The 19772-nt window shown below is 44.3% G+C and overlaps 1 protein-coding gene across 7 annotated transcripts in view; it reads right to left on the bottom strand.

Moving 5' to 3' along the window:
- CADPS (calcium dependent secretion activator) overlaps positions 1-19772 on the bottom strand; it is a 476150-nt gene that overhangs the window by 182722 nt on the left and 273656 nt on the right. For all 7 annotated transcript variants that reach the window (XM_068982571.1, XM_068982570.1, XM_068982573.1 and 4 more), the window contains one exon: positions 3563-3674. In XM_068982571.1, coding sequence (XP_068838672.1) covers positions 3563-3674 — 112 coding nt within the window. The remainder of the gene's footprint in view (positions 1-3562; positions 3675-19772) is intronic.

Here is a 19772-nt window from a genome sequence, read left to right as displayed (position 1 = left end):
AAAAGGCCACTTCTGTCACCCAGCTGCTGCCTGTGGAGGTGCTGCCGGCACAGGGCACCCACCGCGCTAGCACTAGGGCCAGGCAGGCCAGCTCCACTGCAAGGTGCAAAGTTTCTTTGGCAGGAAGGAAGGGTAAACTGCTATCTGGTGGAATCTGTAATGAGACTGGAGGAGAGTATAATTTGTTAAGAGATTAATGGCTGTGAGGGGCTGTGGCAAACTCATGGTCTTCACCCCAACAGCAGAGTTTTATTTTTGCATAAGAACAAAATGGTGTAGTAAAAACAGCCCTAGAGATGAGGTGACATCATTCCTGGCAAGTCACTTACCTCCTCTGGGCCCAAGAACAGAGGAGGGTAGTAACTGTGCCTTCTCCCTAGGGTTCAGATGAAGAGTCAGTGAGGGGCTATGGCCTGGCCAGCGGTAAACATGCAGCTGGGTTTGGTCCTGAATGAGTGGGCGGCTGTGTGTGTGCGCACTGGCGCGCACTAGAGGACCCTGCCTTCCACAGCAGTCAGTTTTCTCATCTATAAAGTAAAAGGCTTTGACTAGACCAGCGGGTTTTAACTTTTCTGAGTGGAAACAGTTTTAGGAAGCTGGCAACTACTTGGATTAGCAAGCATTACTACGTTCCCTGCCCTAACATCTGTAAACAACTTCAAGGGGCTCCTGAGGCCCATGGAATGGGCTCGGGTTGATGCCTCCTGAACTTGAGTCTGCTAACACTAATATCCTAGGTCTCTGAGACACTCATGATTCCTGATTCGAGTCTTCATGGAAAAAGAAAGGTTTGAAGAAAAAGAAAAGACAGGCTCCTTCCCCCACTCTGTGTGTCTCTTTCCCTAGGGATGGAAATGAGTATTTGTCATTTCACAAAGAAAACAGGTAAACCTCTTCTTACTTTAATCCTCCTCCTTTTTTGTGTGTGTGGTGGGGAGAGATCTTTTTGCTATTAGTCTTGTTTACTTTTTGCCTTATTTCCATCTGTGGTCTCAGTTCAGTTCAGTTCAGTCGCTCAGTCGTGTCCGACTCTTTGCGATCCCATGAACTGCAGCATGCCAGGCCTCCCTGTCCATCACCAACTCCCGGAGTTCACTCAGACTCATGTCCATCGAGTCAGTGATGCCATCCAGCCATCTCATCCTCGGTTGTACCCTTCTCCTCCTGCCCCCAATCCCTCCCAGCATCAGAGTCTTTTCCAATGTGTCAACTCTTCGCATGAGATGGCCAAAGTATTGGAGTTTCAGCTTTAGCATCATTCCTTCCAAAGAAATCCCAGGGCTGATCTCCTTCAGAATGGACTGGTTGGATCTCCTTGCAGTCCAAGGGACTCTCAAGAGTCTTCTCCAACACCACAGTTCAAACGCATCAATTCTTCGGTGCTCAGCCTTCTTCACAGTCCAACTCTCACATCCATACATGACCACTGGAAAAACCATAGCCCTGACTAGGCGGACCTTAGACGGCAAAGTAATGTCTCTGCTTTTGAATATGCTATCTAGGTTGGTCATAACTTTTCTTCCAAGGAGTAAGCGTCTTTTAATTTCATGGCTGCAATCACCACCTGCAGTGATTTTGGAGCCCCCCCAAAATAAAGTCTGACACTGTTTCCACTGTTTCCCCATCTATTTCCCATGAAGTGATGGGACCAGGTGCCATGATCTTTGTTTTCTGGATGTTGATCTTTAGGCCAACTTTTTCGCTCTCCTCTTTCACTTTCGTCAAGAGGCTTTTTTAGCTCCTCTTCACTTTCTGCCATAAGGATGGTGTCATCTGCATATCTGAGGTTGTTGATATTTCTGCCGGCAATCTTGATTCCAGCTTCTGTTTCTTCCAGCCCAGCATTTCTCATGATGTACTCTGCACAGAAGTTAAATAAGCAGGGTGACAATATACAGCCTTGACGTACTCCTTTTCCTATTTGGAACCAGTCTGTTGTTCCATGTCCAGTTCTAACTGTTGCTTCCTGACCTGCATAAAGATTTCTCAAGAGGCAGGTGAGGTGGTCTGGTATTCCCATCTCTTTCAGAATTTTCCACAGTTTATTGTGATCCACACAGTCAAAGGCTTTGGCATAGTCAATAAAGCAGAAATAGATGTTTTTCTGGAACTATGATTCTATATAGTTCTATAGATGAAAACCAGTTAAAGGAAATGAAAAAAAAAAGTATGGAAAAGAAAGTCTGGTTAATGTGCTCTTCCTGGTGATCTTAGGCACATACCGTATGCAGGCCTTGAGGTATTCTGTCCCTATCCTACAGAGATGATGTGTCAGAGGCTCGGAGAGGTGAAATGTCTTGGTTTGTGTCACACAGCTTTCAGAAGGGATTATGCATTCAACTAGTGCAAATGAAATGTACTAACAGTCTATGTGCTGGGCTCTGGGGATAGGTATAGGGTGGTGAACAAAACAAGGTCCAGTTTCATGCTCATGGTCTCTCTCTCGCAATGGGAAGAGGGATGGGGGAAGGGGCAAAAAGGGGGTAGGGGATTGAGACGTACAAACTACTATATATAAAATAAATAAGACACAAGGCTATACTGTACAATAGAAGGAATATATCCAGTATTTTATAATGATTGTTAATTTGAGTACGATCTATGAAAACACTGAATCACCATGCTGTACACCCAAAACACAATACTGTAAACTGACTACACTCTAATTTTTTAAAAAAGGACAAAATTGCTTTCTGTCTCCTTTGGAATTTTTACAGTTCAGTGGGGGAGACAGAAGCCCAAATTTCTGTAAATTCTCTCAGTGATAAATTCTGGAGGCTATGAACAGGGAAGGAACTGAGGGGGTAAAGGAAGGAGGATGGGGAGTCCACAAAGGGCTCTCTGAGGAGGCAGTGGCATTTATTAGAGAAGCAAGCAACCTCTGGGAGGGTTGGGTGGTGGGAAGAGGGTCCCAGGGAGAGAGAAAGCCTCCTGAAATGAGATAGAATTTTGTGTACTTGAGGGACTAAAATCTGGCCAGTGATGCCAGTGCATCTGGATGAGGGGCGGGGTGACAGAAAGTGAGGCGGCTGGGGCGCTGGGGAGAGGCCAGGTCACACGCGTCACTGTGTGTTGCGCTACAGCTCTGGTTTCACTATGGAGTCATGGAAGCACTGCAGGCCAGCAAGGAACAAAGTCACCTGGAGCTCTGAAAATACTGGCTGCTTGGTGCAGAGTCAGCCAGTAGCGGAGGTGAAAGAAGAAATTAGTCATAAAAGAAATGATTCAATAAGAATTATTATCTCAGTTGTACTCACAGGGATTGGTAGCACCCTTTGAGATGTTTCAGATACGTGGGGGACATTTTTTGGTTGACAAAACAGTTGGTGCTGGCCTCTGCTGGTATTGAATGGGCGGGGCCCGGGGCACTAATCATCCAGCCACAAGTGGGCTGTTCCTCTATAATGACGAATCGTCCTGCATTCCTCCTGACTGTTGAATATGCCCATCAGATAGGAACGAAGGTAGAAAACACTGCGGATAATCAAGTGAGTCTAGATCCTAAATCTTTTCCTACATGTATTCTCTAAGTGTGTTTAGCACTTTTGCAGGGAGCACTTACCCGTCCCAGCTCCTTGTCCTCCAAGGCCAGGACTCCCGTGCTCTCCGTGAACAGCTTCACCTTCACAGCAGGCAGTGCATGGGTTGTAGAGAAGTCACCCTGGGTGCCCCAGCTGTGGACAGAATCAGAGAGGTCATCATGGAGCCCTCCACTGTGACAATGCTCAACTTAGCCCTGCCTTCTTCTTGGGTTGGGTGAACACAGGGTTAACCCGAGGCATCATCACTGGCTGTCACATCCCTCTTCCCTCCCTTCCCAAGCTGCCAGAATGACAAAAAGTGTTAATTAACTTGTTAGACAAATGCAAGACAGATGCTCAGAAAGTTGCCAGGGGTCTTCACAGAGCACTAGACGGAATCACTTGGAATTAGCATGAAATCAAGTTGGTGAGAACTTTGTCCCATGCACTTGCTTTCCCCACAAACTACTCCAGGGTAACTGTTAACATCTCCTTGTAGCCTATGAATCAATCCCTAGTTCTTGGAAACTGCTGCTCTAGATTTTGAGATGGCACTTCCTCTGGCCGGAGCTAACATATGACTTTACAATGAGAACTCACTAGTAGTGGGGAGGGAGTGAGTCCTATTTCCACTGACATTCACAGATATGTTGACTAGAGCAATGGCTGGAACTCAGGCCTGCTAAAGAGGAATGAAGGTGGAAGGATGTGATGAGGGAAACCCCCTTCCCCATTCACCAATCTCTGGGAACCATAGTGGATGTCCCGAGAGGGGAGCCCCTGGCTTGCCTGGCATCTACCAGTCTGGGTTGACATGAGCCCCTGATGTGCCCCTGACATGTGACCTTTTCATTCATTCACATGATTCTCACAGATCTACTTCCATCCACTCTGCACCTGAAATAGTGTGATCTTCTTAAAGGGCTGAGTGGATTACAGTGAGCTGCTGCCCTAAACCCTTCCATGGAACCTGCTCCACTGCACTGGGGGCCATCCGGACCCCTGGTATGGTCTCCCAGTCACCCACCAGAGGGTCACGGGCTCTTCCTCACGCTTCCTCCGGGCTGTTGCCTGCACGGCTCCCTCTGCTGGCAGTGCTTCTCTCACCTGGCTAACTCTTCAGGGCTCAGCTTAAATAACTTTCCCGGAGAATATGTCCCTTGAACTCCCAGTCTCAATTTGGTTCCAGTGTTAAACTCTCTTGAGCGTACTGTTTAATTTTCTATCCTAAGAATCACAGATTTGTAATGACTGATTTACTGTGGTGATTATTTAGTAACTGGATCCTCTCGTATTCTGTAAGCTCCGTAAATGCATGACTGTGTATTTTGTTTATCTTGCATTACCACAGTACTTAGCACACAAGAGAAACATAACAAATATTTGTTGAATAAATAAATTAGGCAAAAAAGTATTCTTTTACAGAATTAGGAAATAGGAATAGATATACTTTTGTACAGAAACGTTTCTCAGTTTGCCTATGTAATGGTTGATTTCCATATTATAGATTAACTCACTGAACATTATTTTTAATGACTGTAATATTATGGATGCATAATAATTTATTTAACCATTCCTCTGTTACTGAGATCGGGCTGGACATTACTTTTTAACTTCATTTCTGTGTATTTCCTTGGGAATCAGGGAGTTAGATGGGAGATCATTTCTTCATTCACTCATCAGCAAACACGGTAGTGCTCCTGCAATGTTGTGGGAACTGTGCTCATCAATGATGACTTTCATGACTTGGAAGTGATCATCCATTTCCAAAATGCTTTCCATGCAGGTGGTGGCTGCGCTCCTACCACAGGAAGGAAAGTGCAAATCACAAGGCTTTCTGCCTCCTCTGGATGTCCCTATTCTTTTTTTCTTCTGGCCAACTTTGTCATTCTTGTTTTCAGGGGCATTTCTGTGGTAAATAGCAGGCTTGACTACGTTACTCTGTGTTTGCTGGCTGTTTGTATTTCTTCATTTGTAAATGATGGAACCCTTCTAATTTCATGGTTGTACACAATAGGCTAAATCTCACTAACTTAACTCAAAAACATGAGGTACCTAGAGAGCTGGCAAGAGAGCACGAAATGGAGAGAAGGGGACATCCAGCTCCGCGGGGATCCAAGTGTTTGAGAACCACTGAGGAAATACCGCAGTCACAGAGAGAAAGGCAGAGGACATGAAGACAGGACAAGCAGCAACAGGTTTCAAATGCAACAGCAAAATGTTAGATGTATAGATGGAAGCACCTCATTTTGGTCATTAGCTACTGCAGCTATTCCCAAGCTCCTAAGATGGGGAGCCTCTGACCTAGCAAAGGCAACATGACAAGGCGTAAGGTTTTGAACCCAACATTCTTCATTCAAATTTTGTTAAGTCACTAACAATTGTAGGACTTGGGCGAGTCAATGTCCCTGAGCTTCAGTTTTCTTAGTGATAAAATAACACAATTTCAGAGACTAGTTACAAACAGTAAATGGCAGCAGGCTTGGGACAGGGTAAGAGCCCCTCAAACTTTAACTACCTTCCTTCCCCAAATAAGGATACATAGATGTATTCTAGAAACCATGACACTCACTGATCTTTTGCGTTAATCATTCAACACATATATATTAAGCTCTTATTAAGTATCTGACCCTTTGCTGAACAAACAAGAGGGACTTTACCCTTCCTACTACACAAGGTAAAACGTTCATACTGTGCCTGTTTCAAAGATGAGAAAACTAAGAACTTCAAGATCTTGTCCATTTTATTCCAGTGAACTGTGATCAGTTTGGGCTGGAACCCAAATCTCTTAATTCCCATTTATAGCTCTTGCTGCTATTAATGTTATATTCAACAACAAGAACTATTAACAATTTTGCAATGATCATTACTATTTATGATTAACTGTGCTATGAATTTCTTTGGGCATTTATCATGCTTAGTCAAGGAAATAAGGAAGATTTCTGCGGGAAACCAAGAGTGCTCTAAAATGAGGTACTCTATCATGGTCACAGAGAGGTCTTGATCTCCCTGGGCATTCCTCACACTGGATCCCTGGGACACTGACCTGGACACTGGTGTGTAAGGGTTTTTCTGGCCTGTTCAGTGGGCACGACCCAGTCTGCCTGGACCCCTGGTGCCACCCAAGGCTGCTCAGCTCATGAGGCATTCAACATGACTCAGACCGTGGGGCATGGCAAGGTCTCTGAGACCTCATCAGCTGGATGGAGTTCAAGCTACTGGAGTCTGTCCTGACAACTCTGTCCCTTTGACCAGTGATTTCCTTTCCCTTCCACCAGGCTTGCAGCTGTACCCCTGGCTTTCTACCATGACCCCTGGCTCACCTCAAGTTGCTTGGTTGCTACTGACTCCCAGCTTAGCCCCAGATTTCAAAATGGCAACTCAGCCCAGTGAAGCAGGAAAAAAGAGAAAGCCCTCAGTGTAATCAGGACGCAAAATGAAAATGAAAATGTGGGCTTTTTGTTCAAAAGGCAGGAAAAAGTGCTGAAGACACTAAAATACAGTGTTTTCCTTTCTCTGAGTATTTCCTCTGTTCAAACACATGTGTGTTTTTCCATAAGACCCCACTTAACTGACTCAAGGTCAAAGATAAAAGAATTAAGAATTTCAAGATAGAAATGAAGAGCATGGACGATACCAAATGTCTGCGTGTGGGACCTGTGCAGCCACAGGGATCACAAGCTCATGAATCAGGCTCTGAGCCCAAGGCCACCCAGTCTGTTTAGTGTGGTCAGAGAACGGGTGATGGTGGTGGTCGGGGGGAAGGTCGTCACAGTCACAAGACTCTGTGAAAACTACTCCCAGCTCCTTTTGGCAATGCTTCCTACTAGGAGGTGCCCCAAGGAGATTTACTGATCAGCACTTTCCCTGCTCCTCTCCCCTCTGGAAAAAGTGTCATGGAAATGTTCATTGTCTTTTTCCAACTATGGTAATGACCTGACTATAACAAAAACAGCTAATATTTCTTGAGAGCTTACTATGTGCTGGTCACACATTCCTATGGTCATATGTGTATTTTTCTTTTTAAGTGCCCTTGGCCATCCTGTGAAATGCTTATAATGATCTCCCCGCTAGTGACAGATGAGGAAACTGAGGCTCAGAGGGCACAGTAATGTATCCAAGGTCACAGTGAGCAAATGCATTCTGGCTCCACCACCCAAACTTTTAGCCATGCCGCCAAGCTGCCTTCCTCCCAAATGCCACCAACTTACTTCTTGGTGTCGGGATCCTATTAACATCAACTACCTCTGTAACTCAAAGGCAGAGTTTTGTTTCAGAAAGGATGAGACCACTCTGAATTTATTTCACATGCTCAATATGCTTCACAGAGTGCTACAAAACCTCCAGACAAATCAATCCGTGGTGGAACCAAGTCTTTTTGGTGGAGCCAAACATCGATAAATGAATCTGTTTCTCATGGTTGCCTTCTTCTTTGCTCATTTCTTTTCCTTTGTTGAGAACTGACTGTGGCTATTAAGATGAATACCTTTTCTCAGAGTTTCACAGGACTGAAATAAAATTCCACTTTGATTGGAAAAGACCAGGAGTTGATAGGATTTATGGCAAGCAGCAGTTGGAAAGGTTAACTAAGCTCTCCTTGAACACAGGATACATAAAGTCAAGTGGGTGAGGTGGCCCTCTTCTGAGATCTTATCACACCTGCTACTGTACTCACACTGTACAACCAGCTCACAAAAGCACTAAAAACAGTCACCAATTGAGTGCTTATTTTGCCAGGTTCTGGGCTGAGCATTTTTCATGGATTATCCCATTTAATCCTTTTGACAGTTCTGTAAGGCATATCCTGTGATGATCGCCACTTGATCAGTGGAGAAACTATGACTTGGAGAGGTTAAGTAACTCAGCCAGGGTTTCAGGCTATCCCAGAACTGGGCTTCAAACTCAGAGTTTCTGATCCTAAAACCCATGCATCAAACCATAGAGCCTGACCACTTCTCCATGACTCACTAAGCTGTGTTAGAACTGACAATCAACTGTGTGTCTAGCTCCCTCTCTAGATGAATATCTTGGGGCAAGTAGCATGACTTTTTTTTAAAAAAAAGTCTACTGTACCAAACACAAGGCCCAACACACAATAAACATTTGTTTAATGACTAGGAAAGATACGACAAATTCAGAAGAGTCATGTCACCAGACTCAGGGGACTTTTGAAAAGATCAGACACAAGAGATACCCAAGGGTGTGACTGCCTCCTTTAAGCCAAGTTCAGTTCACTTCAGTTCAGTTGCTCAGTCGTGTCCGACTCTTTGCGATCCCATGAATTGCAGCACACCAGGCCTCCCTGTCAATCACCATCTCCCGGAGTTCACTCAGACTCATGTCCATCGAGTCAGTGATGCCATCCAGCCATCTCATCCTCGGTCGTCCCCTTCTCCTCCTGCCCCAATCCCTCCCAGCATCAGAGTCTTTTCCAATGAGTCAACTCTTTGCATGAGGTGGCCAAAGTACTGGAGCTTCAGCTTTAGCATCATACCTTCCAAAGAAATCCCAGGGCTGATCTCCTTCAGAATGGACTGGTTGGATCTCCTTGCAGTCCAAGGGACTCTCAAGAGTCTTCTCCAACACCACAGTTCAAACGCATCAATTCTTCGGTGCTCAGCCTTCTTCACAGTCCAACTCTCACATCCATACATGACCACAGGAAAAACCATAGCCTTGACTAGGCGGACCTTAGTCAGCAAAGTAATGTCTCTGCTTTTGAATATACTATCTAGGTTGGTCATAACTTTTCTTCCAAGGAGTAGGCATCTTTTAATTTCATGGCTACAGTCACCATCTGCAGTGATTTTGGAGTCCAAAAAAATAAAGTCTGACACTGTTTCTACTGTTTCCCCATCTATTTCCCATGAAGTGATGGGACCAGATGCCATGATCTTCGTTTTCTGAATGTTGAGCTTTAAGCCAACTTTTTCGCTCTCCTCTTTCACTTTCATCAAGAGGCCTTTTAGTTCCTCTTCACTTTCTGCCATAAGGATGGTGTCATCTGCATATCTGAGGTGATTGATATTTCTGCCGGCAATCTTGATTCCAGCTTGTGTTTCTTCCAGTCCAGTGTTTCTCATGATGTACTCTGCATGTAAGTTAAATAAGCAGGGTGACAATATACAGCCTTGACGTACTCCTTTTCCTATCTGGAACCAGTCTGTTGTCCCATGTCCAGTTCTAACTGTTGCTTCCTGACCTGCATATAGATTTCTCAAGAGGCAGGTTATGTGGTCTGGTATTCCCATCTCTTTCAGAATTTTCCACAGCTTATTGTGATCCACACAGTCAAAGGCTTTGGCATAGTCAATAAAGCAGAAATAGATGTTTTTCTGGAACTCTCTTGCTTTTTCCATGATCCAGTGGATGTTGGCAATTTGATCTCTAGTTCCTCTGCCTTTTTTAAAACCAGCTTGAACATCTGGGAGTTCACGGTTTACGTATTGCTGAAGTCTGGCTTGGAGAATTTTGAGCATTCCTCTACTAGCATGTGAGATGAGTGCAATTGTGCGGTAGTGTGAGCATTCTTTGGCATTGCCTTTCTTTGGAATTGGAATGAAAACTGACCTTTTCCAGTCCTGTGGCCACTGCTGAGTTTTCCAAACTTGCTGGCATATTGAGTGCAGCACTTTGACAGCATCATCTTTCAGGATTTGAAACAGCTCAACTGGAATTCCATCACCTCCACTAGCTTTGTTTGTAGTGATGCTTTCTAAGGCCCACTTGACTTCACATTCCAAGATGTCTGGCTCTAGATGAGTGATCACATCATCATGATTATCTGGGTCATGAAGATCTTTTTTGTCCAGTTCTTCCGTGTATTCTTGCCACCTCTTCTTAATATCTTCTGCTTCTGTTAGGTCCAGACCATTTCTGTCCTTTATCAAGCCCATCTTTGCATGAAATGTTCCCTTGGTATCTCTAATTTTCTTGAAGAGATCTCTAATCTTTCCCATTCTGTTGTTTTCCTCTATTTCTTTGCATTGATTGCTGAAGAAGGCTTTCTTATCTCTTCTTGCTATTCTTTGGAACTCTGCATTCAGATGCTTATATCTTTCCTTTTCTCCTTTGCTTTTCGCCTCTCTTCTTTTCACAGCTATTTGTAAGGCCTCCCCAGAGAGCCATTTTGCTTTTTTGCATTTCTTTTCCATGGGGATGGTCCTGATCCCTGTCTCCTGTACAATGTCACAAACCTCCGTCCATAGTTCATCAGGCATTCTATCAGATCTAGTCCCTTAAATCTATTTCCCACTTCCACTGTATAATCATAAGGGATTTGATTTAGGTCATACCTGAATGGTCTAGTGGTTTTCCCTACTTTCTTCAATAAGTCTGATACCCAGTTGTGGATGTGACTGGTGATAGAAGCAAGATCCAATGCTATAAAGAGCAATTTTGCATAGGAACCTGGAATGTCAGGTCCATGAATCAAGGCAAATTAGAAGTGGTCAAACAAGACATGGCAAGGGTGAATGTCGACAATCTAGGAATCAGCGAACTAAAATGGACTGGAATGGGTGAATTTAACTCAGATGACCATTACATCTACTACTGCGGGCAGGAATCCCTCAGAAGAAATGGAGTAGCTATCATGGTCAACAAAAGAGTCTGAAATGCAGTACTTAGATGCCATCTCAAAAACGACAGAATGATCTCTGTTCGTCTCCAAGGCAAACCATTCAATATCACAGTTATCCAAGTCTATGCCCCAACCAATAACGCTGAAGAAACTGAAGTTGAACGGTTTTATGAAGACCTATAAGACCTTTTAGAACTAACACCCAAAAAAGATGTCCTTTTCATTATAGGGGACTGGAATGCAAAAGTAGGAAGTCAAGAAACACCTGGAGTAACAGGCAAGTTTGGCCTTGGAATGCGGAATGAAGCAGGGCAAAGACTAATAGAGTTTTGCCAAGAAAATGCACTGGTCATAGGAAACACCCTCTTCCAACAACACAAGAGAAGACTCTACACACGGACATCACCAGATGGTCAACACCGAAATCAGACTGATTATATTCTTTGCAGCCAAAGATGGAGAAGCTCTATACAGTCAACAAAAACAAGACCGGGAGCTGACTGTGGCTCAGATCATGAACTCCTTATTGCCTTTAAGCCAAAGAGAGGGGGCTTTATCTCCTTGAGGATTAGCTGTGTAGTTAGAGCACCAACACTCTGAAGTGTAACACAGTGTCTGGGAACATGAAGAGGGGACCCAAAAGACATAGCAGCAAGGACAGCACTCTGATGAGCAAGGAGCAGGTCTTTGAAGGTCAAGAGTGGTTAGCTCACGACGCCAAGGCCTGGAAGCAATGTGGGTGCCGACAGTATAATGTTGGAAAGTGTCACCGAGTTCCAAATGAACTACTGTCATTACTTTTGGTCTTTTCAACCAGAAGCAACACAAGCACAGACTGCGCAAATGCAATCACCCACAGTGGCACCTCCAAATATGAAGAAATGTGTACTGAGACATGTATGTTCACTCCAAATCAAATACCTCTTGCAAGAGGGTGGAGAACAAAGAGAAGAACAGCTGAATAAACTATATGTGCCTTGGTGCTGGATGAAGCTCTGACTTCCATTGCTTAGGACGCAGACCTATACTTTGCCCTCCTGTATTTAGAGAACACTTGCTGAATGTCTACTACGTGCAAATCACTTTGCTAGGTGCTGCTGTGGATCCAAAGATGAACGAGGTGTCAGTGCTGACCGTATAGATGTTATATTCTGCTTAGGGTGATGGCACGTCCAGAAATAACAACAGTTGTTGTATGTGAGTTGGAGCCTCGACTTTCACATCTGTAACTGGGGATAAGAACAGTACTGATCCTAGAGGGTGGATGGCAGGTTAAGTAGGAGATAAGCTATTTGCATATACCGTGTTCAACTCAATACTCAGCACATGGAAAGCACCAAAAAAAAGTAAGCCTTCCATGTTAGGATTACAGACCATAGGTTGGTAAACTAAAGTCTATGGGCCAAGTCTGGCTAACTACCTGCTTATGTATGGCTGATGGACTAAAAGTGGTTTTTACATTTTCAAGAGGCTAAAAATAATCTAAAGAAGAGTTATATTTTGGGACACATGAAAATTAGATGAAATTCAAATTTCAATGCCTTACAATAAAGTTTTATTAGGACACAGCTACACTCATCCATTTACAAATAGCCTTCTGCACTTCAAAAGCAGAGGTGAGTAGTCACGACAGAGACCTTATGGTCAACAAACTTCAATTATTTACTTTCTGGTTCTGTACTGAAAATGTTTGCTGACCCCTCCTACACACACAGTTCAATCACCAGCTCAGCCTAATGGAAATGTTTTTACCTTCATTAGCAGATTAGGAATATGCTCACCAGAGCACATCCACAAAGATAAACTGTAAACACGCACTTAAAGGAGCGCTCGCCGCATGGTGCTTTAACATGCTGCTCGAAATCCTTCCCAGAGCTCTTGCTAGGGCTCTTGGTGTACAGGAAACCTGGGGATTGGGAATCACTGTGTTTCAGACACGTGGTGCCCAAATGCTGTTTTCAGATGCACTTGAGCTGGCTGAGTCATTCAGCCACACTACATCACTATTAATATCAAATAATAAACAAGAGTAGCAGATAATTCATATTTGAGGAAGGATGGAGATGACTTTTAACGTCACAGCACGTTATTTTTCTGAACCTGTTCCACAGCATTACTGCTTTGAAAATGAATGCTTTGATCTGGGATGGGGTAGAATAGGGGAGAGGGATGTGCTTAGATGGAGGAAGGGAGGAATCTACGGGCAAAGCCACCTTCTACTATGTGCTCAGAGAGCATCTGCTCCGTCGCAGTCCCATCTCTGTTTACTATTTAAAGCCTCTTATTTGCGGAAGCCTCCCCAGACCATATGTTATCAACAAATGTTGCTAATCAAATACACACAGTAATTTTCATTAGAATTTCCCCCACCCTCCTCATGAACAAAAAACAACATTTGCCACAAAGGGAATATACCTCCCAAAATGACAGTAAACATCCACTGCAAACCTCTGACAACAGAATGATATTTATGAATGCATATGTGAGTAAGCCAAGAACACATCCATGTTAGGCAAATAAGGACCCTTGGAGAATAGGATTTTGTGCAGTTTGGTGTTGGGGGGGATGATGTCATTAGTTGCCATGGCAATGCTCAGCATAAGGCCATCATTCATGCCACGGAGACTAGATTTGCATTTATTCAAGGTATAGGGCTCATGCAAGCTGGGTGTTAGATTGGTGTGGTTCGTAAAATTAACTGTGGGCTTTAACAAGAGAGAAGTGTCATTTCAGGGAATGAAAGTCCCTTGGTCTTGTTGCTAAGAGGGATAAAGTTATTAATTGCCTGGAGACAACTACATTAAAATCTTTTGGCCTGCCTTTCAAGGCAGACGGCATGCTATTCTACATCGAGCGAATCAATTGTACCACCATGATGTGTTTCATGCAAACTAATTGATAGGATGTGACTCGGGGCCTTTAATGGACTAAAGCTAAACTCCCTCTTGCCTACACAAATGAGGTGTCTGCTTTGTAGAAACTGGGTTGTCCAGGAGGCAGAGGGATGGAGGCTCCAATCTGCCTATCTGACATTTCCACCAGAACAGTTCCTCTCCAGGAATCAGAAATCCAATGTGTCCAAACTTCAGCTTTAACTTTCTCCCCTCAAATCTGTCCCACTAAGGCGTCCCCAACATAGTCAAAGAACTGCCAGTCACTCAGAAAAGAAAGGTTAGAAGTGTCAGAAAGAGGGTGGATGAGTGGACAGTTAGAACTTTACCAAGAAGCAATTAATTACTCGTACTTCTTTATTTGGTTTCTTGTCTGTCTCCTCCTGCAAGAATGTAAACTCCCCCAAGGGCAGGGTTCGTGCCTGTGTATCCATGATATCTAAGGATGGGTGTATCCCTAACACCAAGCACAGTGCCTGGCACGTGGTACATGTCCAATAAGCATTTCCTTAAGGAATGGATTCAATGAATTGTGACTTTATTCATATTCATATGCACATTTGGAGATGAGATTTAAGTTGAAAGAGAAATTTAACAATGTTGGGTTCACCTGGACTTACATTCTTTGGCAAAGTGAAAGAGGAAGTACAGGAAAATTCTTTCCCAAAAACTTTATAAGAGTGGGGACCAAGCCCATCCCTGGGCAGTCCAGTGTTTAGCTCTGCCCACTGAAGAAGGAACACTGGATAAATGCCTGGTGAATGAATGCCAGAGGAGATAGAGTACAAAGATCTGCCTATCAATCCTAGTTTTCTCATTAGCTATGTGACCTTGGACAAACCATTGGACAATTTACTTATCTCTATAATAAGGGCAGGGAGACTAATATCTTTTCATCCTAAAGATAAAAGCCTGGCTATATGATTTAGAGCATTTCCTTCTGATTCCTTAGAGTTTTCATCTCTCTGCTTATATTACCCTTTTGTTCTTGTATGTTATCTACTTTTTTTTTTTTTGCGCTATTAGAGACCTTAGTATATTAATTGTAGTTGACTTAAATCTCCAGTCTAATAATTTCAACATCTTTACCGTATCTGAGCTTCATTCTGATACTTGCTTTGTCTCTTCGAACTGTGTTTTGCATCTTATCATTTTTGTTGAAAGTGACGTACTGGGTAAATGGAACCCCGTGTGGCTCCAGGAACAATTTCCTTTCCCAGTCTTTGCTCCAGTAGGCTATGATTCTCTCTGTCTGTCTCTCTAAATTTGGGTGGAGTGGTTTTCCCTGTGACTTAAATTCCTTGATGGATCTAAGGAGAGTTGCTGATTATCTGTTTGTTCAGCCTTTTTATTATTTTGACAACAAAACCCATGCCTTCCAAGCTCTTTACATTCCAGATCAGAAACCAGAAATCTACTAGATCCTGGCTCTGTCAAGATCCTATCCAGCTATGAGAATTGAGGCTGCATTCCTTATTGGAGGCTGACTCATAAGAAAATATATAGGTGGTCAAAAAGAGAATCTAAATGGGAAACTCAAGGCTGGAGTTAAGTATGAGAATGGTGTGGGATTAGGGTGGATGGGGTGGTATACAGCGCTGGTGCTGCAGGGTGGCGTGAGCCTGGGGTTGGGAGGGCTGGGAGGACATGTCAAGGACTAAATCACGAAGATGACAATACCTCGTATGACTTGAGTGTCAGGGTTGGAGTTTGTGGCGTGGAATAAAGATATCCTCTATCATGACGAAAGGGGGTGAGTTTCTGTCACTTGAAATGATGGCTATCTATCCATTCTGAAGTTCTCCTGCATCTCTATCACCTGGCTGTCTTTCACTATCTGTTTATTCTAAGGTCCCACGGACCATTAGAAAAAGTGAACTGTTCACTACATGGTAGGCACCAAAAAGATGCTTGCAGGAGACTGCTGAGAATGTGTTCATCTACTTTCTTCTCTCTGTGACTAAGCCGACCAACGCTTATTTAATTCCCCACACTATGCTTTTTCCTGTAATTGCTCTGGTAACCCGAGCTGGTTATTTGTGTTGCAACCTGTGATTCTCATAATAACTAGGAGGGCCTGTGTCTTTAGAACTTGAACCTGCCTTAGGACACCTTGCAGCTTCCAGAAGATTTACAGGTATATAGTCAGGGAGACTAACGCTGTCAGAAAACCTGGCCAGGGGAACCACAAAATGCACTGCAAACCCCTTTGCACTCCAAGTTGGTTCCACTAAGAACCTGAGCCAAATGATGAAAAACAACTACGAGAGACAGCAACAGACTGAGTTGACTGGGGCCCTGATGATCACTGTGGCCAAGCTCCTTATTTACAAACGAGGAAGTCGGAGCAGTGGGGATGAATTCTGAAGTCAGACTGCTTAATTTCTATCATTTCACAGTTAACTATATCAGGCAAATGAGTTTGTCTCTCAAAGCTCAGTTTTCGTGTCTATCAAACAGGCACATTATGACTATCTACCGATAGTGCTTCCTATCTGCCTGTCCCCCAATTAAATGAGAGAAGCACTGACAGCGAGCATTATCTGTGGAGTTCAGGATTAAGAAAGCAGGCCTGAGAGTCTAGCAACCTGGGTTCCACACCCAGCTGAGCCACTGAGTGGCTACCTGAGTGAATTTAAAGAGCTGACTGAATGTCTGTGGCCTCCATTTTCTTACCTGTAAAATGAGGACGTTAATAATGCTTCCCACTTAGCATCCCCTTGTTAGAATTAGGTGAGGAAAATGCTTCCCAGTCTAGTCATCAATAAGACCTCCACAATTACTTAGGCCATCTCAGAAATACACAACAGCACTCCAACTGCCAGCAGCAGAATCAAACATAAAGCTATGAGCTGACCTTGCAAGTGTTCTCAAAACCGTCTGGGCAATGACTTTTGTGTTTTCTCAGCCTGGGGATGATAAAATTGAGACTTGAATTTTGGTTGATTATTTTGGCAGCAATGGCACAGGACTGAGAGCTGAAAATGCACTGTCATTTTCTCAAGACTTCATTTTCTCAGGAAGGGCCTGAAATACTTCCTCTTACCGCCATCCTGTATATCATCCTTCTCTGGCTTTCTCTTGACCCTGGGGTGGGGGCTAGTGTCTTAGACTATTATTCAAAGGGATTCACTCTATCCTGCCTTCTCCAGGAGAACTCAAATTTGACTTTGAAATTGCTCAGGTGACTCTTCTGGGCCAGTGGGGTATTAGCAGATGTGATGGAATCAGGGGCTGGAAATGTGCTTGAATGGTTGGGCTTATTCCCCTGAGCCTCCGTCATCATGGTAAGTATTGTTTCCTCCAGGTAGCTCTGGACTTTCAATCTGGATCCCACAGTGATCTACCTGGAGCAGGACCAAGCCCAACCCAGAGAGAGGAGCCAAGGCCAACCAGATCAACAGCTGAAGCAGAGCCACCCAGCTGAGCTTGGTACAAACTGGCTAACCCCCGAGCAATATGCACATGAGTGAACGAAATAAATGACTGTGTTTTTAGCTACTGAGTTTTGAGATAGTCTGTTACATGGCAACAGATCACTGATACAGTGCCTTCATCTGGTGCTTAATCACATCATCCTCGTTCTATTCTATGTCATATAGAATGGTCTGGAGCCCTCAGCTAGGACAGCACATACGGGAGACCTCACACATCTCAGTCCTTTCATATTATTAAAAAGCCTATTGCAGTCACTCAATAAATACCCATCTAAAAACCTTGTTGCTTTGAAAAAAATAGTTCCCAGCTTATATGTCCTCATAAAACCACCTCCCTGTCTGCCAGTGTCAAATGAGGCTGTCTCTCCACAGTGTAAGAACTGGACTCAGGCCTGAGTGTGCTGGTGAAGGCTGCCACAGGCACTGACCAGGTCCCCTAGGGAGCAGGAGGGTCAGACACTTCCTAAGGCCAAGGCAGGCAGCCTGTGTCTCTCACACCACCTGTGGTCAAGCGCTCCCAGGGGAAGACTTAACCACATCAAAGGCATTCCAGATTAAGCCTCCCACATGGAAGGCGATGAGCAGCAAGCCAACCTCGGCGACACTTGAGTGCTCTGAACATTTTCAGCTCTGTCTGAGTAGGCACCCGAGCTGTGGCCGGCACACAGAGGCACACACTGGGGGATCAGGGATGGCCATTGGGAGCATCGGCTGCCCTCCAAGCACCAGTCTCTTCCTGTGAGACCTCCCAGCAGCCTTTGATAGAGAGAGAGGACTGTGGGAGCTATTGTTGGCTTTGCTTCCCTGGGCTGGGTTCCTATCATCCCACAGAGGGGGATCTCCGAGGACACCATTGTGAGCCGTGCTTGTCTCGTTCCCCCAGGGACTGGCTGGTGGATCTGTTCTTTTTTTCTCTCTGTTTCACATTTGTGAGGAACCACCAGGAGTGGTCCTGAATGCCAGGAGTCTTAGAGAGAAACACTGAATAGGCCAGCTGGCCAAATGCCCTTCAGTAAGGACTGAGGTGTTGTCTTAGAGCACTGGGAAGACTGACTACAGGGGTCCTCCCAGGGCCCAGCTACAGTAACTTCAGAACACCCACCCACACAAATATTAAACATACTGAAAGGACTCCTCCAGACCATCTTGCCAAAAACATACACAAAGCCGAATGAAAGCTGGATTGACTTGCTATCGACTAGTTATGGAGGGCAAATTTAAGAGACATGTAATTCAATACTACTTTTGATTTTGTAATTATCTTCAATTTGGAGTTAAAATATTTCTTTTTGAGGTTTAGCTAATTTCTCATCCTCTTAAGGAACTTCTGGGTCCCAGGCACTGTACCTCCTGGAGTCTAGCGCGTAAGATGACTCTGCTGGCTAGACTGTCTCAGGCCCAGATATAACTAGTATTTCATGACTGGCACTTGCTTTTCACTCTGAAATAATGCATCTGGGGACTTCCCTGGTGAGTCCACTGGCTAAGACTCCGCGCTCCCAATGCAGGAGGCCTAGGTTCAATATCCATTCAGGGAACTAGATTCCACATGACTCAACCAAGAGTTTGAATGCCACAACTAAAGATCTCACGTGATCTTTAGATGGACCTGGTGCAGTCAAATAAATAAATATTAAAAATGATCTAAAAATAATAATAATAATCAATTTGAAGTCCCTGCAATTGATAGGAGCCAGGATGAGCTTTAACCTTCACCCAATGCTGACTTGCACACATCCTCCCAGTACAAATCAGCTTCACATTATTTGCCCAGAAAAAGCAAGCAGGCAGATACTGTCATTATTTCTTCCTGCCTGCAAGGCCCACGTGCTCTCTTGTCCTAGTGCCATGAGAGACATAAACAAAAAGCAGGAAACTCGGCCAGATGTACCTGAGATGCTCAAAGCAAGAGCCGACCACTTGCCTCTGGACTAAGTTTTCTCACTGGCTCTGGGATCTGACAATAACAAAACCTCCTTCTTTAGCCCCCTGGATTGATGAAGGTCATAACAAATTTCAGGGCTTCAGAAGACTTCACAAATGTTACTTATCTTTTTATAATAGAATCTATTTTTGTCACACTAGCATAACTGAGTGCTTCCTTCCTGCGTCCTCTTCTGCCTTGTGTACAGACGGACACCAGCCCTGCAGTGACGCCCACCTGGAGCCCATCAGCTGAGGAGCCTCCTCCATGCCCTCCACTGGCTACTTGGTAGGGGCTCTGTTTTGCTTTGTCAGGTTTCCATCACACTGAGGCTCAGTGTATCGGAAAACAGAGTGCAGAAAATGCAGGTGCAGCCAGTGAGGACATCTAAAGGTGCTGTGGCTAGAAATGTATGTT

This window comes from Capricornis sumatraensis, chromosome 10, assembly GCF_032405125.1.
Source record: "Capricornis sumatraensis isolate serow.1 chromosome 10, serow.2, whole genome shotgun sequence".
In the NCBI taxonomy this organism is placed as follows: domain Eukaryota; kingdom Metazoa; phylum Chordata; class Mammalia; order Artiodactyla; family Bovidae; genus Capricornis; species Capricornis sumatraensis.
The sequence above is the reverse complement of the archived record's forward strand: the minus strand, read 5'-3'. Positions and strand labels throughout refer to the sequence as shown.